The sequence below is a fragment of the Argopecten irradians genome, chromosome 1, assembly GCF_041381155.1.
Source record: "Argopecten irradians isolate NY chromosome 1, Ai_NY, whole genome shotgun sequence".
Taxonomy (NCBI): Eukaryota; Metazoa; Mollusca; class Bivalvia; order Pectinida; family Pectinidae; genus Argopecten; species Argopecten irradians.
This window is the reverse complement of record NC_091134.1, coordinates 43,192,812-43,211,011: the sequence shown is the minus strand read 5'-3', so window position 1 is coordinate 43,211,011 and position 18,200 is coordinate 43,192,812. Positions and strand designations below refer to the sequence as shown.

General features: G+C 35.5%; 1 protein-coding gene across 5 annotated transcripts in view; it reads right to left on the bottom strand.

The window, feature by feature from the left end:
- LOC138328979 (proto-oncogene tyrosine-protein kinase ROS-like) overlaps window positions 1–18,200 on the bottom strand; it is a 101,549-nt gene that overhangs the window by 57,239 nt on the left and 26,110 nt on the right. For all 5 annotated transcript variants that reach the window (XR_011209389.1, XM_069275699.1, XM_069275681.1 and 2 more), the window contains exons 4-6: window positions 13,262–13,322; window positions 7,676–7,896; window positions 1,964–2,045 (exon numbers count right to left, since the gene is read on the bottom strand). Coding sequence is in view for 4 of the 5 variants with exons in the window: in XM_069275699.1 (XP_069131800.1) it covers window positions 1,964–2,045; window positions 7,676–7,896; window positions 13,262–13,322 (364 nt within the window). In the remaining variant the exon portion in view is untranslated. The remainder of the gene's footprint in view (window positions 1–1,963; window positions 2,046–7,675; window positions 7,897–13,261; window positions 13,323–18,200) is intronic.

Below are 18,200 nucleotides of genomic sequence, written 5' to 3'. Positions count from 1 at the left end.
ACACTGTCCTAGTGGTCAAACCATATCATATAAAGCCGCAGGAATTGACCACCAAGTGTGTAAACTGTCTGGAAACATTCCACACTCTCTTAAAATCTCTCACAACAGTCCCTGACAAATGACTTGTTTAATTGGACATGAAAACCTGATGACACATTTTTAGTGAGCTGAAGAGATTGCCTTGATGTGTTTTGTTAAGTTTTCTTCAAGGATTAGGACTGTGATTCCTTATCTTAACAAAAATACTTAGGGTAGTGTGCTTATTGACAGCAACCTGTATAAAGTTTCCGTCCTAAGAATGTCATTTAATTTCTGTAGAAAGGCTATCCTTTACACATTCCACAAAAATATACAGCAAATACCAAGTTAATGCACTCCCTTCACAGAAATTTTTTCTCACAAAAACATTTATGCTTCCTTTGAAAAAAAACCATGTTTTTAAAATGTTAATTAAAAGGTCAGGCTTTTTCCATGAACACTCTTCGGCAAAACTGCTAGATATCAGTCTAGAAATATATCAATCATATAAACCCTACACCCTAACACAAATTTTCTTAGCAGAGGCAAATTTTTAAATATCACATTTCATAGATAAAGACAATTTTCAAATAAAAAAATTATCAACAGTTAATACAGTTTTTTTCTAATTCCTCATCATGACTATTTGCATGACAGAGTGTTTTGTGACGGATTGAGAGTGCTGACAGCGCCCTCTACAAAACTCCTCTGTCTTGCTGCGCTGACTTCCCCTGTCTGAGATAATTGGGCGGCTTGCATTAGTTTGCTTCACTTTTGATTTGATGACAGGAAATTCCAATACTTTATTTAATGACAGCTGATTATTTTATACAGATTATCTAGAGGGCATACATCTCACAAAGCAATTCTCAACAAATAATTGACATGAAATTGGAGACAAAATGGTGGCATACCAACACGGCTGCAATCCTTAAGGGAATACAAACACACTGAAATAGTTCAAACCCTAGCTAACAATCAGGATTTCTATGGTGGGTAATAAATAATTCAAAATGGATCCCAGGTATACAGGTCTAATTGATGAGTTGAGTCTAGTCTTGAGCAAGTGAGTGAGTGAATTGTGCTTCCGGGTACAAGCAAGTGACATAATGGGTGGCAGCCTAATGTATCATGTCCAAGTTTCATCATTGTTCCTTAACTTCAAATTCTCTATAGGAAAACATCATTACAGAAATTACGGAAAACAATCTAAAGATCTAGAATTTTCTTTTAATTGAAATGGGTCTAGGCCCTGATTTTTCTGAGTAAAAAGCATAGAGTTAGACTTCAGTCAAAACTAATTTTTTGTAATCAAATTTAAAAAACTGGAGTAATACATTTACCGGTATATCAAATATGAGAGTTGTGAATAGATTTCAGGATAACAAAAGACCACTGGTTGCCAAGGTAACACAAATAAAACTACTAGTTGTCAAGGCAAATCATAAGTTGTTATGGTAACACCTACCAAACCATTTGACCCCTTGTTGCCATAGAAACACCAAACAAACTAGTTGCTATTAAGGTAGCGTCACTCTACTCATTTCTTGTCATGGTAATGTTACTCTTTTATGTCGATGACAAAATTGTTACAGATTCAAACCACAAGTTGTCAGGTAGCTGTTTCACAGAAACAAAAACAGTCTAAACTCTTACCAGCCATGACATGCCATGCACAGTTGTGATTTTTAATCTATTAAAAGACTTTCTCGACATAAAAGCTAAAAGCCGGAAAACAATGCAACATCGTGTAAAATCGTGTAAAAACCAATGAAAGCTGCAGGAGTGGCACACCCAAATCTTTGTTTTAATAAACCAAACATGACAAGAAAAGTGCATGTATTAGATCCATCACTGTCAGGGACTGGTTACATGATCTCTTAGATATGCTTGTCCATTGTAATTCTGTTGACAATGGGATCCATATGTCTCTCACAAAGCTTACCTCCAAATGGACTTGTTGTAATCTCCTCAGATTCCGGGGTAGCATTCATGTGAGCTGGTGTGATAACCAATAAAATCTTGAACTGAAATTAGAAAAGATGATGTAATTTACAATGAAGTGATAGTTTTGTGCAACAAATACTAGTATCATTGAATCATTGTCTTTTTAATGTGTGGTTTGAAGACTTAAATTTCATTTGACAGGTTTTTGGTAAGAAACTTGTCATGAGTGTCATAAAAAAACAAATAGTATATACAATTGATACAAATCAGGTATACATCCATCGGATCAGTCCAATGTGACCAGGTGTGGTGTGATGTTTGGTGTCGTTGATGACATGCTTCAGTGAGATAGCACTATAAAAAGGGCAAGAATTCAAACTAATGGACAAAATATTAATATAACAAGCTCAATTAAAAACAAACACAGTGAACAAACCCAATTAAGAACAAACACAGTGAACAAACCATAATTAAGAACAAACCAGTGAACAAACCCGTTTAAGAACAAACACAGTGAACAAACCCAATTAAGAACAAACCAGTGAACAAACACAGTTAAGAACAAACCAGTGAACAAACCCAGTTAAGAACAAACACTGTGAACAAACCCAATTAAGAACAAACACAGTAAATAAACCCAATTATGAACAAACAAAGTGAACAAACCCAATTAAGAACAAACACAGTGAACAAACCAATTAAGAACAAACACAGTGAACAAGCTTAATTAAGAACAGACACAGTTAACAAACCAATTAAGAACAAACACAGTGAACAAACCCAATTAAGAACAAACACAGTGAATAAACCCAATTATGAACAAACAAAGTGAAGAAACCCAATTAAGAACAAACACAGTGAACAAACCCAATTAAGAACAAACCAGTGAACAAACACAGTTAAGAACAAACCAGTGAACAAACCCAGTTAAGAACAAACACTGTGAACAAACCCAATTAAGAACAAACACAGTAAATAAACCCAATTATGAACAAACAAAGTAAACAAACCCAATTAAGAACAAACACAGTGAACAAACCAATTAAGAACAAACACAGTGAACAAGCTTAATTAAGAACAGACACAGTTAACAAACCAATTAAGAACAAACACAGTGAACAAACCCAATTAAGAACAAACACAGTGAATAAACCCAATTATGAACAAACAAAGTGAAGAAACCCAATTAAGAACAAACACAGTGAACAAACCCAATTAAGAACAAACCAGTGAACAAACACAGTTAAGAACAAACCAGTGAACAAACCCAGTTAAGAACAAACACTGTGAACAAACCCAATTAAGAACAAACACAGTAAATAAACCCAATTATGAACAAACAAAGTGAACAAAACCAATTAAGAACAAACACAGTGAACAAACCAATTAAGAACAAACACAGTGAACAAACCAATTAAGAACAAACACAGTGAACAAACCAATTAAGAACAAACACAGTGAACAAACCAATTAAGAACAAACACAGTGAACAAACCAATTAAGAACAAACACAGTGAACAAACCAATTAAGAACAAACACAGTGAACAAACCCAATTAAGAACAAACACAGTGAACAAACCAATTAAGAACAAACACAGTGAACAAACCAATTAAGAACAAACACAGTGAACAAACCAATTAAGAACAAACACAGTGAACAAACCAATTAAGAACAAACACAGTGAACAAACCAATTAAGAACAAACACAGTGAACAAACCAATTAAGAACAAACACAGTTAAGAACAAACACAGTGAACAAACCAATTAAGAACAAACACAGTGAACAAGCTCAATTAAGAATAAACACAGTGAACAAACCTAATTAAGAACAAACACAGTGAACAAACCCAATTAAGAACAAACCAGTGAACAAACACAGTTAAGAACAAACACAGTGAACAAACCAATTAAGAACAAACACAGTGAACAAACCAATTAAGAACAAACACAGTGAACAAACCAATTAAGAACAAACACAATGAACAAGCTCAATTAAGAACAAACACAGTGAACAAACCCAATTAAGAACAAACACAGTGAACAAACCCAATTAAGAACAAACACAGTGAACAAAACCAATTATGAACAAACACATGGAACATATGAATATCATCTCTTTAGAACTGCTTGGTAAAGGCTTAGCAAGACATGAATAGCCAAATAACAGTACAATTCGCCTCCTTAAATCTCTTAAAACTGACATACAATACTCCAAAACAGAAAATGCTGCTTTGAAATCAACTTCAGAAATTGCTTAAGACTTAATATCTCTAATTGATGTCAAGTATTACAGATTGCAATTGAAAATTATGGGGAAAAGCTTTAAGAAAAGACACACACAAGTGCATAATGTGGAGCATACAGAACCACACCGAGCATGTCAGCTACTGTGGTTGTTCTATGGAATTGTTTGGGGGCTCTGCTACAAATCTGGCCTGAAACATAATTGTCTCTGAACAAAATTACATAATGCATAACCCATATTCCCTGCGCTGCAATTATTTTAACCACTCTAGGGAATTGACCCAGAAATACAAGCTTGAAGCATCAAATCAGTTCTACGATGGATTCGTCACTTGTAATTCTGCTCATCTGGAGAACATTATATTCTGAAACAGATATTGTGTCCTTTTCAATTTAAAGGCCAGAAATTTCAGCAATTTTCTGAAGCAAATTAAAATAGCTAGTGACACCACATTTAATTAAGTTTAATCTGCCAAAATGGCTACCGAAACAAACTAAAGGTACATGAGTATTGCTCACAATTTCTATAACCTCCAGTGAAACATCTGCTTACGTTAAGTGATTTTCTTGATCCTGCCAATTGTGTTACTATGACAGTAAACTTTGTAGAGGTGAGGCCTGATTGATGATAAGGGATCGCAGTGTTGTCATAACGCATCAATACAAGTTTAAGGAAACATCTCGTAATCAATACAGTGTCACATGACCAGTATTTAAACAATCTAGCCACTGAAAGACAAACTAATACATTTGTATGTGAATGAAACAGTCAATGTAGATGGATGGGGGTTAAATAACCCTATCATACTCTAGGTGAGGGGTACCAAATAGGGGCCACAATGAATAATATTAAACATATTCCTGGGGAAGGGGTACCAAAAAGGGACCAGAATGAACTCTCAAACATATTTCTGGGGAAGGGGTACAAAAAAGGGACCAGAATGAACTATTAAACATATTTTTGGGGAAAGGGTACCAAAAAGGGACCAGAATGAATTATCAAACATATTTCTGTAATGGTTCAGGATTGGGTTGACCGTCGATGACCTTGTAACTCAAATGGTAGAGCATCGCGCTAGTATTCGGAGATTCTAAATTTGAACCCAGATCTGACTGTTCTCTAGCTCAATAGTAACAGCATCAGACAAGTTTTCAGAATGTCTTAGTCTGGCTCTGAACATTTTCCAAAGGGAAATGTACAAATAGGAGTAATTCTACCGTATCATCCATTCTTTATCCAGAATGGGTTAGATTACCTTTGGAAACATAATCAATAGCATTGGTAACATAACCTATTTAACAGCCCACTATAGGCCCACTATAGTGCGACATTGCTGCCTTGTAGGTCCAGGTTCTTCACTACAGCTTTGCTTCTGAAAGTTTTATCCATCGAAACCACTGTCCATCGAGACCACCATTGACAAATTACCTGCCATCTTAACCAAGCACCAGTAATATTCATCAGCAGCAATAGGGTAGAAACTCATAATGTCTAATCTCTAGTCATAAAACATTGATTTGAAAGAAAGTAATTGAATCGAGCTTGTATATATGGCTTTTAGATAGAATCCTTGTCTCACAATGTCTTGTTTATTCTCATATTAGCTGCTAAGCTTCTCTAAACCTAAACTTGCTTGATAGATTACTTTTTTCAGTGCAAAGATAAACTTCTCTTTCAGACCATAATGGAATCTTACTTTATTGATCGCAAATGTAACTCACCTAAAAAAGTGATGAATCTGTATTTAAAAAAACACTATAGCATAACTCTCTACATATAACGACATTTCATGCTCAATGTGTTACATCTTTGGAAGTACCGCAGAGGAAATCTCGAAACCAACATAGCCTTCCCTGACCCCATCCGCTCGAAAATGGGTAATAGCCATGCTATTCTCAAATTTGATGTTATAGTGCGTGTTTGGAGAACCTCATATGCAATCATACCCTGTAGACCTGCTCCAAGCATAATCCTAAATCATTGGGAGCATTACGCTCTGAAAACGTTCCAGCAACATTCCGACAATGACCTGCTTGCGTGTTCATAGGAAACGCCGTTTAAACGGGTGTATAATGAGTGAATTTGTTTACATGTAGCACTTCCATCAACGATTAGAGTATTACAATGACTAGAATGGGACTTTCTATGCATAACAAGCAGGTGATGGTCACCCCCAAAGATTAGTGTTAATGGAGAGAGAAGACCAGGGTAATCGTGTTGGCTAGTCTTAAATCTATCTCCAAATAATAGAATCAAATCCCTAGGTTAACCTAGCTGAGCTGGAGGCTATGGCTCCCTCAAAGAGGTGCATTTCATCAATATATCACCCTATAACAGGCCTGTATGATAGCAGACACAGTGTGGGTTGTGATCTGATATAGTGTATATATACATTGTATGCAGTAGTATCAATATGCTTGAATAATGATTTTTCAGTTTTAGACATTCAGGGAAATGATTAATGGTATGTAAAGCAAGAATGAATTATCAGCATTAAAAAGAAAGGCTTTCTACTTCATTTCAATTTCAACAAATTTTATTGCAATGAAATGCAATAGATATTGCAGCAGGCAAAGCCTATATAAGTATTCTGCCATTAAAGTAATTCCAAAGGGAAAATAGTATCACTATCATGAAGAAGTAATGCTTGGTCATCTGCAACTGGGGACAAAACATTAACTGGTACTAACAAATACTTTTCAGAAAACATTGACTTCAAAAGGATACCTTTTAATTTGTTGATCAATAAATAAAAATAATTTGTTTTGGAGATATACAACATGGCTGTTCCTTAGGGATCTATTTTTTTGTTGTGCTGACACGATATTGGCATCACATGTGACAAGAGAAGCTGAGCAAAAGATACAATTAGGAGACCATGGTTACCAGCCATCACAGTGGACCACATCTGTAGCATGTTTTTAATAAGAATTAATTGGTCCCTGTAGGTTTGCATTGTCTTTAATGAGGTCAGACCACAACATTATCTTCTGTCTTGCTTTCTGTTGGTGGAAGAGTCCAACTTCAAGGAACAGATCTCAAATCATCCTCAGGTGGAAATACTAATATATGGCTCAGAAGAGGGGCATTTAAATACAGACATAGGGAGTCAATCTCCATTTTAACTCAACAGGGAATGAAATTAAATTCCAAATAATCAGGGAGTCACCAAGGAGTCAAAACTCCATTTAAATTCATCAAGAAGGACTTAAAACTTTTGGTAACATCTCCAATCTAATTCACCGGGAAGGACTCAAACTTCATGGTGACGTCTCAAATCTAATTCACCATGAAGGACTTGAACTTCAAGGTGACGTCTCCAATCTAATTCACCGGGAAGGAATCACACTTCATGTTGATGACTCAAACTACACACAAATTCACGAATTATTTTTGATAGCACTCTCTCACTCACACTAGAAAGTTGAGTAATCATGTGACATGAAGATTTCTGATACGTACTTTGTAGGTGACATATGGCCTGAGTCCAGTAATGTTGACATATCCACCAGACTCCAGTGAGGACTCGTTATAGATCTCCCAGTCGCTGTTGAAATCGGTGATCCTGCTCTGTATGTAGTACGTAACATTAGGATGGATGGGTCCTGCCCAGTGTAGGACCAAGGACGAGTGAGTCTTACTGCCATGTTTCAGTTCTGGTGCAGGTAGTGATGACCAGGTGGCTACAAAAACAAAATGTATTGTTTATCATTAATCACATTAATAAGTTCTTACAGAGCATAGCAGTATATAGTCGATATTAACAATGTGCCAAAACATTTACATGATCAAGATTAAGCCTCTAATGGCAATGATCAATAGACGTAATTGTAGGGCTGCTTCAAGATAGTTTTATTTTTATTTTCGGGATTCTTTTTGTGTAAAAAATATATAAAACTATTTTTGAAGTCTGATAAATATTCCTTATCCCTTACATGGTATAAAAGTTTCACACTCAGTAAGATTTAGTAGAGAAATGCAGCAATAGAGATAATAAGGAAATATCCATTGAGATAACCTCTGCCTTTTACAATGGGTAAGCATTGTAAGTGAAGTGGAGTACCCATTACGTCAGTTACATATCAATTAGAAGATAGTAATCATAAACTTTATTATCTTTAGTAAACTTACAGGAAACAAGCCATTACTACACACACACAAGTCAGATGAAGCATGAAGATGTGTTCATGCAACAGTGAACACTGCTTATGTGCAGTGTTGCATGTAATAAGATGGATGCCCATGAAAAATGATGAACGTACATCGCAAAAACTTGGTCCTGGTATTGGAAACCAATCACAACACATCGTCTAGTCAAAAATCAATATCACTGCCCAAAACAATTTGATCATGTTGGAAATGAGACACTTTTATATTAAGCATGCGATATAGAAATCAATTTGAGGTGAGACCTTCTGTGATGTCTTACAGTGGTCCGGGATGGGCTATAACATCTTACCAGGGATAATCAACAAACTCCATCAATGTTCGAGAGTTAAAAGCCAATTTGTTAGCAGATATCATATACAAGGGAATTGTGTTGTCCTTCGAGAAATTTTTATCCACGAGGGACAGCTCAAGGGTAGCCTCCATTTTTATTATTTCAGGTTTATAGATAAAGATAATGATTGATTGATTTGGTTTAACATTCTATTAACAGCTAAGGTCATTTAAGGACAGTTTCCCATGTCAGCAATTGTGTTGTGTGTGTGAAAGTTGGTATGCTTTGGGAGGCTGTGGTATACATATTCATATCGTGTCTCCTTGTATGCCTGGTATATATATATACATGGTATCAAATCCCCTGAAGAACGACAAGAGCTGCAAAAGTGCTAGGACGATACAAAAACTGTTTTATTGGGTGTTTTTTTTTAAAAATAAATTGTATCATATAGATTACAAATAATCTCAATGAAGAAGGAAATAGGAAGCATTATTCTCCCCAGAACTCAGCACAACCAACGGCTTTGTGTATATCCTTCACTGATTTTGTTTGTTCTTGCAACGATAACTGATAGTACATATGTACCTGGTTACAATAGAAATGGGAGGTGAGCTGTAAATACTAACATCTCCTAATGACGTCTTTGTTCCCTCCTAACAATACTCCTCTCTATCAACCCTTCCACAATCATATCTCTCATTGTACACCTACAATCTATTCCATCTATTCCCTGACCTAACTCGTGACATACAAGTTATTGGTGAGTATATATATGTTGTTAAAGGTTTATAAATTAAGTATGAAAACATGTTATTTGGGTTAATCTTCTTTTATCTTCAGGGTTAAATATCAAATGTACACCAATTTTACAATCTTTATACTACTGCAATAGATGTAGTGTTACTCTCTTGATTCCATGTGATACCCGGAAATAAGTCTATAATCTGGGCATTTATGACGGATTTTCAGTATAATTTGACTGAGCAGGGTATGCCAGTCAGTGTCTTTGGCAGTATGCTTCAGTGAGATAGCACTATAATATGAGCAAGGCTCCACTAAGATAAGAATACAACACAGACATACTTCAGCCTTCCAAAACACATAAACCCTCACCATATGCAACAGATTGCACATAGTGGAAGCTGTCCATACTTTTAATATAATCAACCCACGAACAAAGGTATAACTAGGAACCTAAGTGGCCAGCACTTTCCCCCCTAGCCTTTCACCTGTAGATCCTAAATTATGACCAAATATTGACTAAAGTTTTGTGGATTTTTTCTCTGGGTACGATGAACTAGATCAAACTAAAATTGATCCTCAATACTAAGTCAAAAGATCAAGATGTAATAATTAATTCTAGATGTTAGTTTGCCTCATAATTATTATATATAGATTCTTGCTAGAGTATCGGTGAATATCAATAGTAAGTCATCTGTGTGTATGTTCCTATGGCACCACAACAAACACCGTTCTTGTTGATGTTTGGCTCAACAGAGTTGGCTTCAGGAAATACAGCAGCGTTTTACTGGTCTACTCCTGACAAGGGAGAATGTCCTCTTCACAAGGAACCATCAGCACTAATTAATATGTTATATGTTCAGTGCTCAGGACCAAGCACCTGCCTATTTGAAGCCCTTTAAAAGCTGCCCGTAATGTGTGCTGCCTAGCCCCGAAGTGTGAAGACCAGGAGTATGTACTTGGTAAGGTGTTTCAGCAGGCCAGGAGGTGTGCTTGGTTTGTCTACACCACTTCTAATACAATTATACTTCTAACATAAAACCAAACAACCGCTTTGTCTTTAAAACTTAATTAAAACCCCAGGTTGTTTAGCTCTAAAACAAGCACTTATTCTGTACACTTTTGTAATGGCCTGCGTTACAGTATAACACTTTTAAAATTGCTAGTTTGTTAAAATTGTAAAATTGGTATTTCAGCTTTTGGATACCAAAAACAACTCTGACTACTGAACTAAGTCAACAAATAAGACAAATGGAAATTTTTTTTCACTTTAATCTAATTCATTATTTTTTTAAAGAATTACAGTCTAATCAATTTATACCAAAGTCCTTGGGTGATTAGAAACTCAGCAAATTATACAGTTTTTATTAAAACAAAGAAAGACAATAATGGAATAAATATAGGGTTTTATCTTGTATCCAAGTTCAAATTAGGGGGGTTTGTAATGTAATTGGCCTCAACAGGATCTGGTATTATATGACAATGTGAGATAATTACTATCATTAATACTAGGATGATTCATATCTTCTCTCCTGAATTCTCATTAAGTCTTACTAATTAAAATATTTTTAGAAGTCATTTTCTAAATGAACAGACTAATAGAATCTTATATGGGTCTGTGAAGTGGACAGATATAACTCAACCCGAGTGAAAGATTTTGGCCGGTCAACCCGAGTCTTGCCAAGGGTTTTTCACGAGGGTTGAGATATCCCTGTCCACTTCACAGACCCCTTTTTGATTCTTTTTCTCCCATACATAGTAGAAAAAATGATGAAATTCCACTTGGTTTCCAGCTTTTTCATCGTGCCATTATCACAGGAATGTCGTTATGCGTCAAAATTGATGACGACATCTGCAATGCGCGCCGCATGTATTGATGACGTCACGTTATTGTCAAGCGCGTGTGAGCTGTCTAACAACCCCTGTGTAATATAGAGATATCTTTTTCCTAGCAACCGCCGGATATTCCTGTGAATTATGGGAGAAAATACTCATCCATGCGTGTATAACATCTAAAACCTCTGAAATCCAATTATCATACAGAAAACAATCTGTAATTACCACGCCTCACAAATACTGAAGACATTGATGATTTTTAGATGCTAACAATAACTGGAAACATGAGTTTGGATTATAAAGATATTGACTAATTGGGTTTTATTTCATTTTTTTATTCATTGTGTCGTCACCTATATTTATTGTGATACAATGCAGGCAAGGGACATAACCTTCATAGACCCCTTTTTAGGATGGCGATAGATAACTGTCCCATAAAAGAAATAAAATAATCTTTGTGATAATGGACTGGGGAAGAAAATTGATACTGATATCTAACCTGGTTAATAATGATGGAACAAAACTGTAATTTTGTCTTAATAGGCTAATATTTCCTCAAACCTCAGCCCCTTATACTTAACCATCCACGCAATGATATTGAACTCCTGCACATACCACCCTGATTTCCCCCTCAACACAGTTTACCATGCAGCACTCACAGCCCACTTGCTTCAATGAGGCATAAGCTGAGGTCAAAGGTGAACATCGTAGCAAAGTACTAACAACTTATGATACACACAAGTTGTAACTCTCCTGTACCAGAAGTCACAAAAGTTGGCACCAGACATTACTTTGCATTACTATTGACATAGATGATTGTCAGGGCTAGTTAAGTGTTATACCTATATAGCTGCGGAAACATTTACTTTCCATTGTTTGTTAGAATAGTTTACTTTAATCCAGAAATTATTGCATGTTGCATGTGATGAATCCCTACTACTTAACAATGACTTACCTGGGGTCTAACATTGTAACTACTTTATGATGGCGTAAATTAATTAAGAAATTACTGTTATTACTTTACATATGGCTTCTTTATAAATTATTGCTACTTAATTGCTTCTGCATAATGATGACTTACTTGTGATTTAAAGATTATTGTTACTATTAATATTATTATTTAGATATTACAGTGACTACTTAATGATGACTTACCTGTGATTTAATTATTATTGTCACTATTATTATTTAGATATTACAGTGACTACTTAATGATGACTTACCTGTGATTTAATTATTATTGTCACTATTATTATTTAGATATTACAGTGACTACTTAATGATGACTTACCTGTGATTTAATTATTATTGTCACTATTATTATTTAGATATTAATGTGACTAGCTATTTACTGATGACTTACCTGTGATTTAATTATTATTGTCACTATTAATATTTAGATATTTAATGATGACTTACTTGTAATTAAATTATTATTGTCACTATTAATATTTAGATATTAATGTGACTAGCTATTTAATGATGACTCACCTGTGATTTAATAATTATTGTTACTATTATTATTTAGATATTATTGTGACTACTTAATGATGACTTGCCTAGCATTTAGAGATTTATAGAAGGTTTTAATTATAATGATTAAAAAACATTAACGTACCAATTACTTTATGACAACTTACCTGTAACAGCAATTACCGTACTGTTAAATAATGTAGTATCTTTAGTATAGAGATTATTTAGCTACAAATTAATGAGAAATGATATATGGCCATCCAGGGGCATTTGATATAACAATCCAACTGTATATGATTTTTTTTGTGGAGGAAATAAGAATGTCTCCATTACTGTTCAACGTAAATGTTATTTGGCTTAAAAGACTAATGGTGAAGTCACATGCAGACATCTACATCTCGTTAGCGTCAGTTTACCGGTACCACTCCTCAAAAATGGATAAAAATAATTCATTTTCAATCCAATTTGTAATGTATCATTTTCCTTCCAGTGGTTCATATTAAATGACAGGCCTTTTAAGGAATGTGTTTGTGCGTAGGAGGAGGAAGTCATACCTTCAATGTTTCTGGTGTAGATTCCCAAGGCTGTATTACATCCTTTCATACAATATTGTCTCTGAAAATAAACCAATAGAAAATTATTAGGATATTTTATAAAATTGGTTTCCCACTCATACTCAATTCTTATTCCTTTTTTTTTTTTTTTCCTCAAGTTATTTGATATGTTTGATATTTACACAAAGCTAATAATCTATATACAACCCAGGATAAATACAAGAAAGGAAATATGTTTGCGGAGGAAGACAATTTAGTGCAAATGCTCAGGCACTTGTCTTTAAAGAATAATATTTTAATCAAAGCTATGGAACATTCATTTCTATATCATTTGTAAATATTTTAATAAATCAAGGAGAAATTTAATTCATTTTAGTAAGAGGAAATGGGAACAACTTAAGAAAAAAAAATTGTTAAAATTTCTTTCAGTTGTTTATTTGATATCAAGGTAAATGTTGAACTTATTTTGATCACCTGTTTAATTACACCAGGGGAGATAACTGACAGTGTGACTCTCCGAGGATGAAGCTTGTATTGATGACACTAAGGTTACAACCAAAGGTCAAACCAAACTTATAACAACAATTTAATGTTAAAATTTGACAATTTAATGGATGGTAATTGGTACAGATGCAGTGTTCGGAGCAATATGTTGGTGCTCTAGATTGTCTGCGAATGTCATGCTTCAACAACTCTGTGTCTAGTCATCTTTACAACACATTAGAAATTCTCACTGATGACGATAAATCAAAGAAATCTGAAAACTATGAGCTTGTGAGATCAGGATTGACAATTTCTTAGCAGGTCGTAGGGATCTGTATATGTCCTATGTATAAGTTAACCAGTCTCGTGTCAGCGTTTCGGATTGGATAACAAGGACAAATTATGCTACAGATGACAATTGTTAAGCTGAGAACTGGGCCAAGCATCCATCATCTACCTCCACTATAATAGCATTCAAATTTTTCATATCAAATAAATGACCAATTACGCCTCACTGTAGTCTGGTGTCAGTGCAAAGCATGTGATCGTCACACTGCACCTACTGTAGAACAAAGAGTCAGACAAATGGCCTCTAATAACCTCTAATGACCTTCAAAGGCTCGGTAATCAGACTCAATTTGTCTAACCTTCTGAAAGCATATGACACCTGTACTCCATGACGCAATACAAGAAGCTAATCCCATTAGTAATTACAAGCCTTTACAAATTGTAAATAAAAAGACCCTAACTGACCCATCACACCCCACCCCCCCACCCATCACACCCCCCCCCCCCCATCTCCCGCATCCACTGGATACACTACTGGATACACTATAGCCCTACTGCCAACAGACATACTTATTTCTAACACTAAAAACATCAACACTAAGAAGAAATATACACTGCCATTTTTATGACTTTGTTATGCCTTTCAGGCCAGGGACAACCCAAAATAGAGTCTGTTACATACACTGGAATCAAACAATTAGTTCAACTACCATTGTCTGTTTGTATATTGTTTTTTTTTAAGGTTTGTACCTGACTAAGACCACTTGAGGTTGATGACCTGTGTATTCATCAATTAATGTCAAGGTCATGACCTTGCAATCTGACCTTGACCTCTGATCATTGCCTTTGTTACGATAAGGGAACTGTCTCAGAGACTGTGAAAGTCAAAGCATTACAGTAGAAATACAGAGAAACAGTTTTCTTTATGACTGCTAAACCATCAAGCTAACTGTTATGGGCAGGATATGTCATTTTTGGAAGTGGAAGAAAGCCAAAGTATTCGTAGAAAAAGCATCCACTAATAAATAGAAAGTGATTGGACATTAACCACTATGTCCATCCAGACTTACAGGGGAATAATACTTGAAGGGGTACAACTCAAGATTTATTCATCAATGAATGGAAAATCAATACTAAGATTAATTAGAAAAAAAAAAATATTTTCCAATTACAAAGGAAGGCCTTCCAAGGATAATGTCCTTTATCACAGAAAAGTTTTCAGATTTACTTACCCGGGGGTAAATACTTCCTGATTTTGTCATGAATACTCTTCCTGTTAGCCACATTGGTACATGTACAGCATTTTCCAGGAAGTTACATTGCAGGATTTTCAATATATTCTAAAAGTTATTATCTGTTACCATGGCTATATAAATAGTCTTTACACAAAGATGAATCCAATAGTTCAATGTTCGGAGACACAAGTGCGGATTTGACTTTGGGTAAAATTCAGAACCTTGTTTTTGCTTCTAAATTTTAAACCTCCTGGTTTGTTTTGTTCACTCCCTGTTTACAGCCACAGTAATTTTAGTAAAATTAAACATTGTGGAAGATTTTGGTGATAATGGAAAATCAGAGTAAACAGAGAAAAACTGCCGACCTGGCAACTGCCTCATTTGGGTTTGATGTTTATTTGTAGAATGTCTCGCACCTTAACAGTTGGCTGTATTTGACCCCCTTGTGTATTGGTATTAAATGAGGATGGTGCTGCCCATATAAAATTCTGAACCCTGGAGACAAACTGAATCAGAACAATATTTCATTTTATCATTGTCTCCTACATCTAATAACTGAATCTGTGCCCGAGTCATGATTGTGTTACTATTGAACAGTACAAATTTTGTGGGCGTTGGGGTTATCTATTAAGATATATCTTGCTTTTGCTAATGCCATTGCTAATTCTAAGATTTCCTGATCATACGGCTCCAAGCAAACAACGTTTAATGTGTGTCTGTATTACCCAATAAAACCGCACAGCTTTATTGAATTGAAATAAACCCAAACGGTTTGATGGCTTCAACTGCGAGGCAAATCTATACATAATGTTTATCCTAACATCCAAATTAAATTCTCTCTTTACAGAACTGATACAGGCAATTTGTGAAAGAAATCCCTTCCAGCATTAAAGCCATGATAACCTAATAGCTAGATAGTTTAATGGGATTTTGATTTCTCTTTTTATTGTTTTATTGTTTTCATTTGTAGCTGCCTACAAACTGTTGGTCCATTAAATCAGTGTTTAATCACCTAACTATCTCCCAAAATGCCCTGATTACTATTACTGTGTAGGATATGGGATCAATACAAAATCTACATCTTTCTTCTTCTCAATGTCTCCCTTGACATGCATAAAAGACTCGTAATGCAATTTTTTGAAAATGAAAATTTGAGAATGTAACAATTCTGTACAACAAAGATTACATACCAGCAGGTGTGTTGTCTGCAATTTCAGATATCTTTTTTTAGCGAATGACATTGACCTCTCACCTTTGCACTTCAAACCAATCCCAATAAATCAGTTTGGTATGCAGTAAATTAAAAATCACACTTTCTGGCGTATGACTATAATGCCTTCATATTCCAGATGATTTGGCATACAGCCCCCCATATATCGTGAGGCTATACCATATATTTGGAGTGGTATTTGTAAAGACACTATACTATGGGTTAGCCAGGGTACCAGGCTATACCATATATTTGGAGTGGTATTTGTAAAGACACTATACTATGGGTTAGCCAGGTTGTATTTGGAGTGGTACTATGGGTTAACCAGGGTACCAGGCTATACCATGTATTTGGAGTGGTGTTTATGAAGACACTATACTATGGGTTAACCAGGGTACCAGGCTATACCATGTATTTGGAGTGGTGTTTATGAAGACACTATACTATGGGTTAGCCAGGGTACCAGGCTATACCATGTATTTGGAGTGGTGTTTATGAAGACACTATACTATGGGTTAACCAGGGTACCAGGCTATACCATGTATTTGGAGTGGTGTTTATGAAGACACTATACTATGGGTTAACCAGGGTACCAGGCTATACCATGTATTTGAAGTGGTGTTTATGAAGACACTATACTATGGGTTAACCAGGGTACCAGGCTATATGACCACCTGTTCAAGGGAGTCCCACAGTGTCATTAGACTGAATCCTACAAACTTGTTCTCTTCCTCTAAAACTGGTAGTGAAAGTGATACCCTAAAAAATCCAACCCACATCCTGTCCTGATTATATCAAACATCACAACTAATCCAGTCCCCACAGTCCTGCCATGGGGCTGGTGCACATGTGTTATAATGCACTAAAGACTTCCACAGGGATCACATAGACAAACACCAGTATCACAAACACACTGTGTCTCCCATAACAAAGTATAAGGTCTAATCACTGGCCATCACATCTGTATCCCCTATCAGACCTTTACCTCTCTATCCATCACATTGTCCTGTTAAGATTCTCTACCAGATTTCTCATTCTTTCCCAAAAATATTTCATCCTTCCTAACCAGTACCCAAGGGAAAGAGAAAGCATTGAGAAGCTTAGAAAGGGTTAAACTGGAAAATAATCCAAGCAGATTGAACGGAGGCCAAGAGGGTTACAGTCATTTGTCTTCACTCCTCTGGGTGACTGTACTAATAACATCATCTCTTTACCAACCTTGTGGGACTCTCCATTTCAGTACCAGGTTGTACAACCTATATGTCTCATACCAGTAGAACCAATGTGACAGACTACTTTTGAATTTCATTTCATTTTGAAGCTTGAGGGTTCCTTTTATATCTATAAGTATTTAAGTTGTATATACCAGGACAAAGGGACACTTTAGATCATGACAGAAAGTCTACAATGGTAAATGAAACTAATACAGCCCTAGCAGAGTTTTTTTACTTAGTTTGTTGTCCTAGTAAAAGGCAATGTTAGTTAGAATAGGTTTTGATGGTGGAAATGCCAAAAATTCCTGTAAAAATCACCGAAGTATGACAAGTGCTATCAACTACCTATGAGTAGAGGTGAAAGACCTTTCCCACTCTGACGTGACAACCCTTAACCCAGCCATCCCCCTCCCCAACTTGTGTAGAGGTATCTGAGTATCTGAGGTATCCAGTTCCTATAAAATTCCATTTTTCTTCATTTGTTCAGAACTTTTCGAATAACATATTAT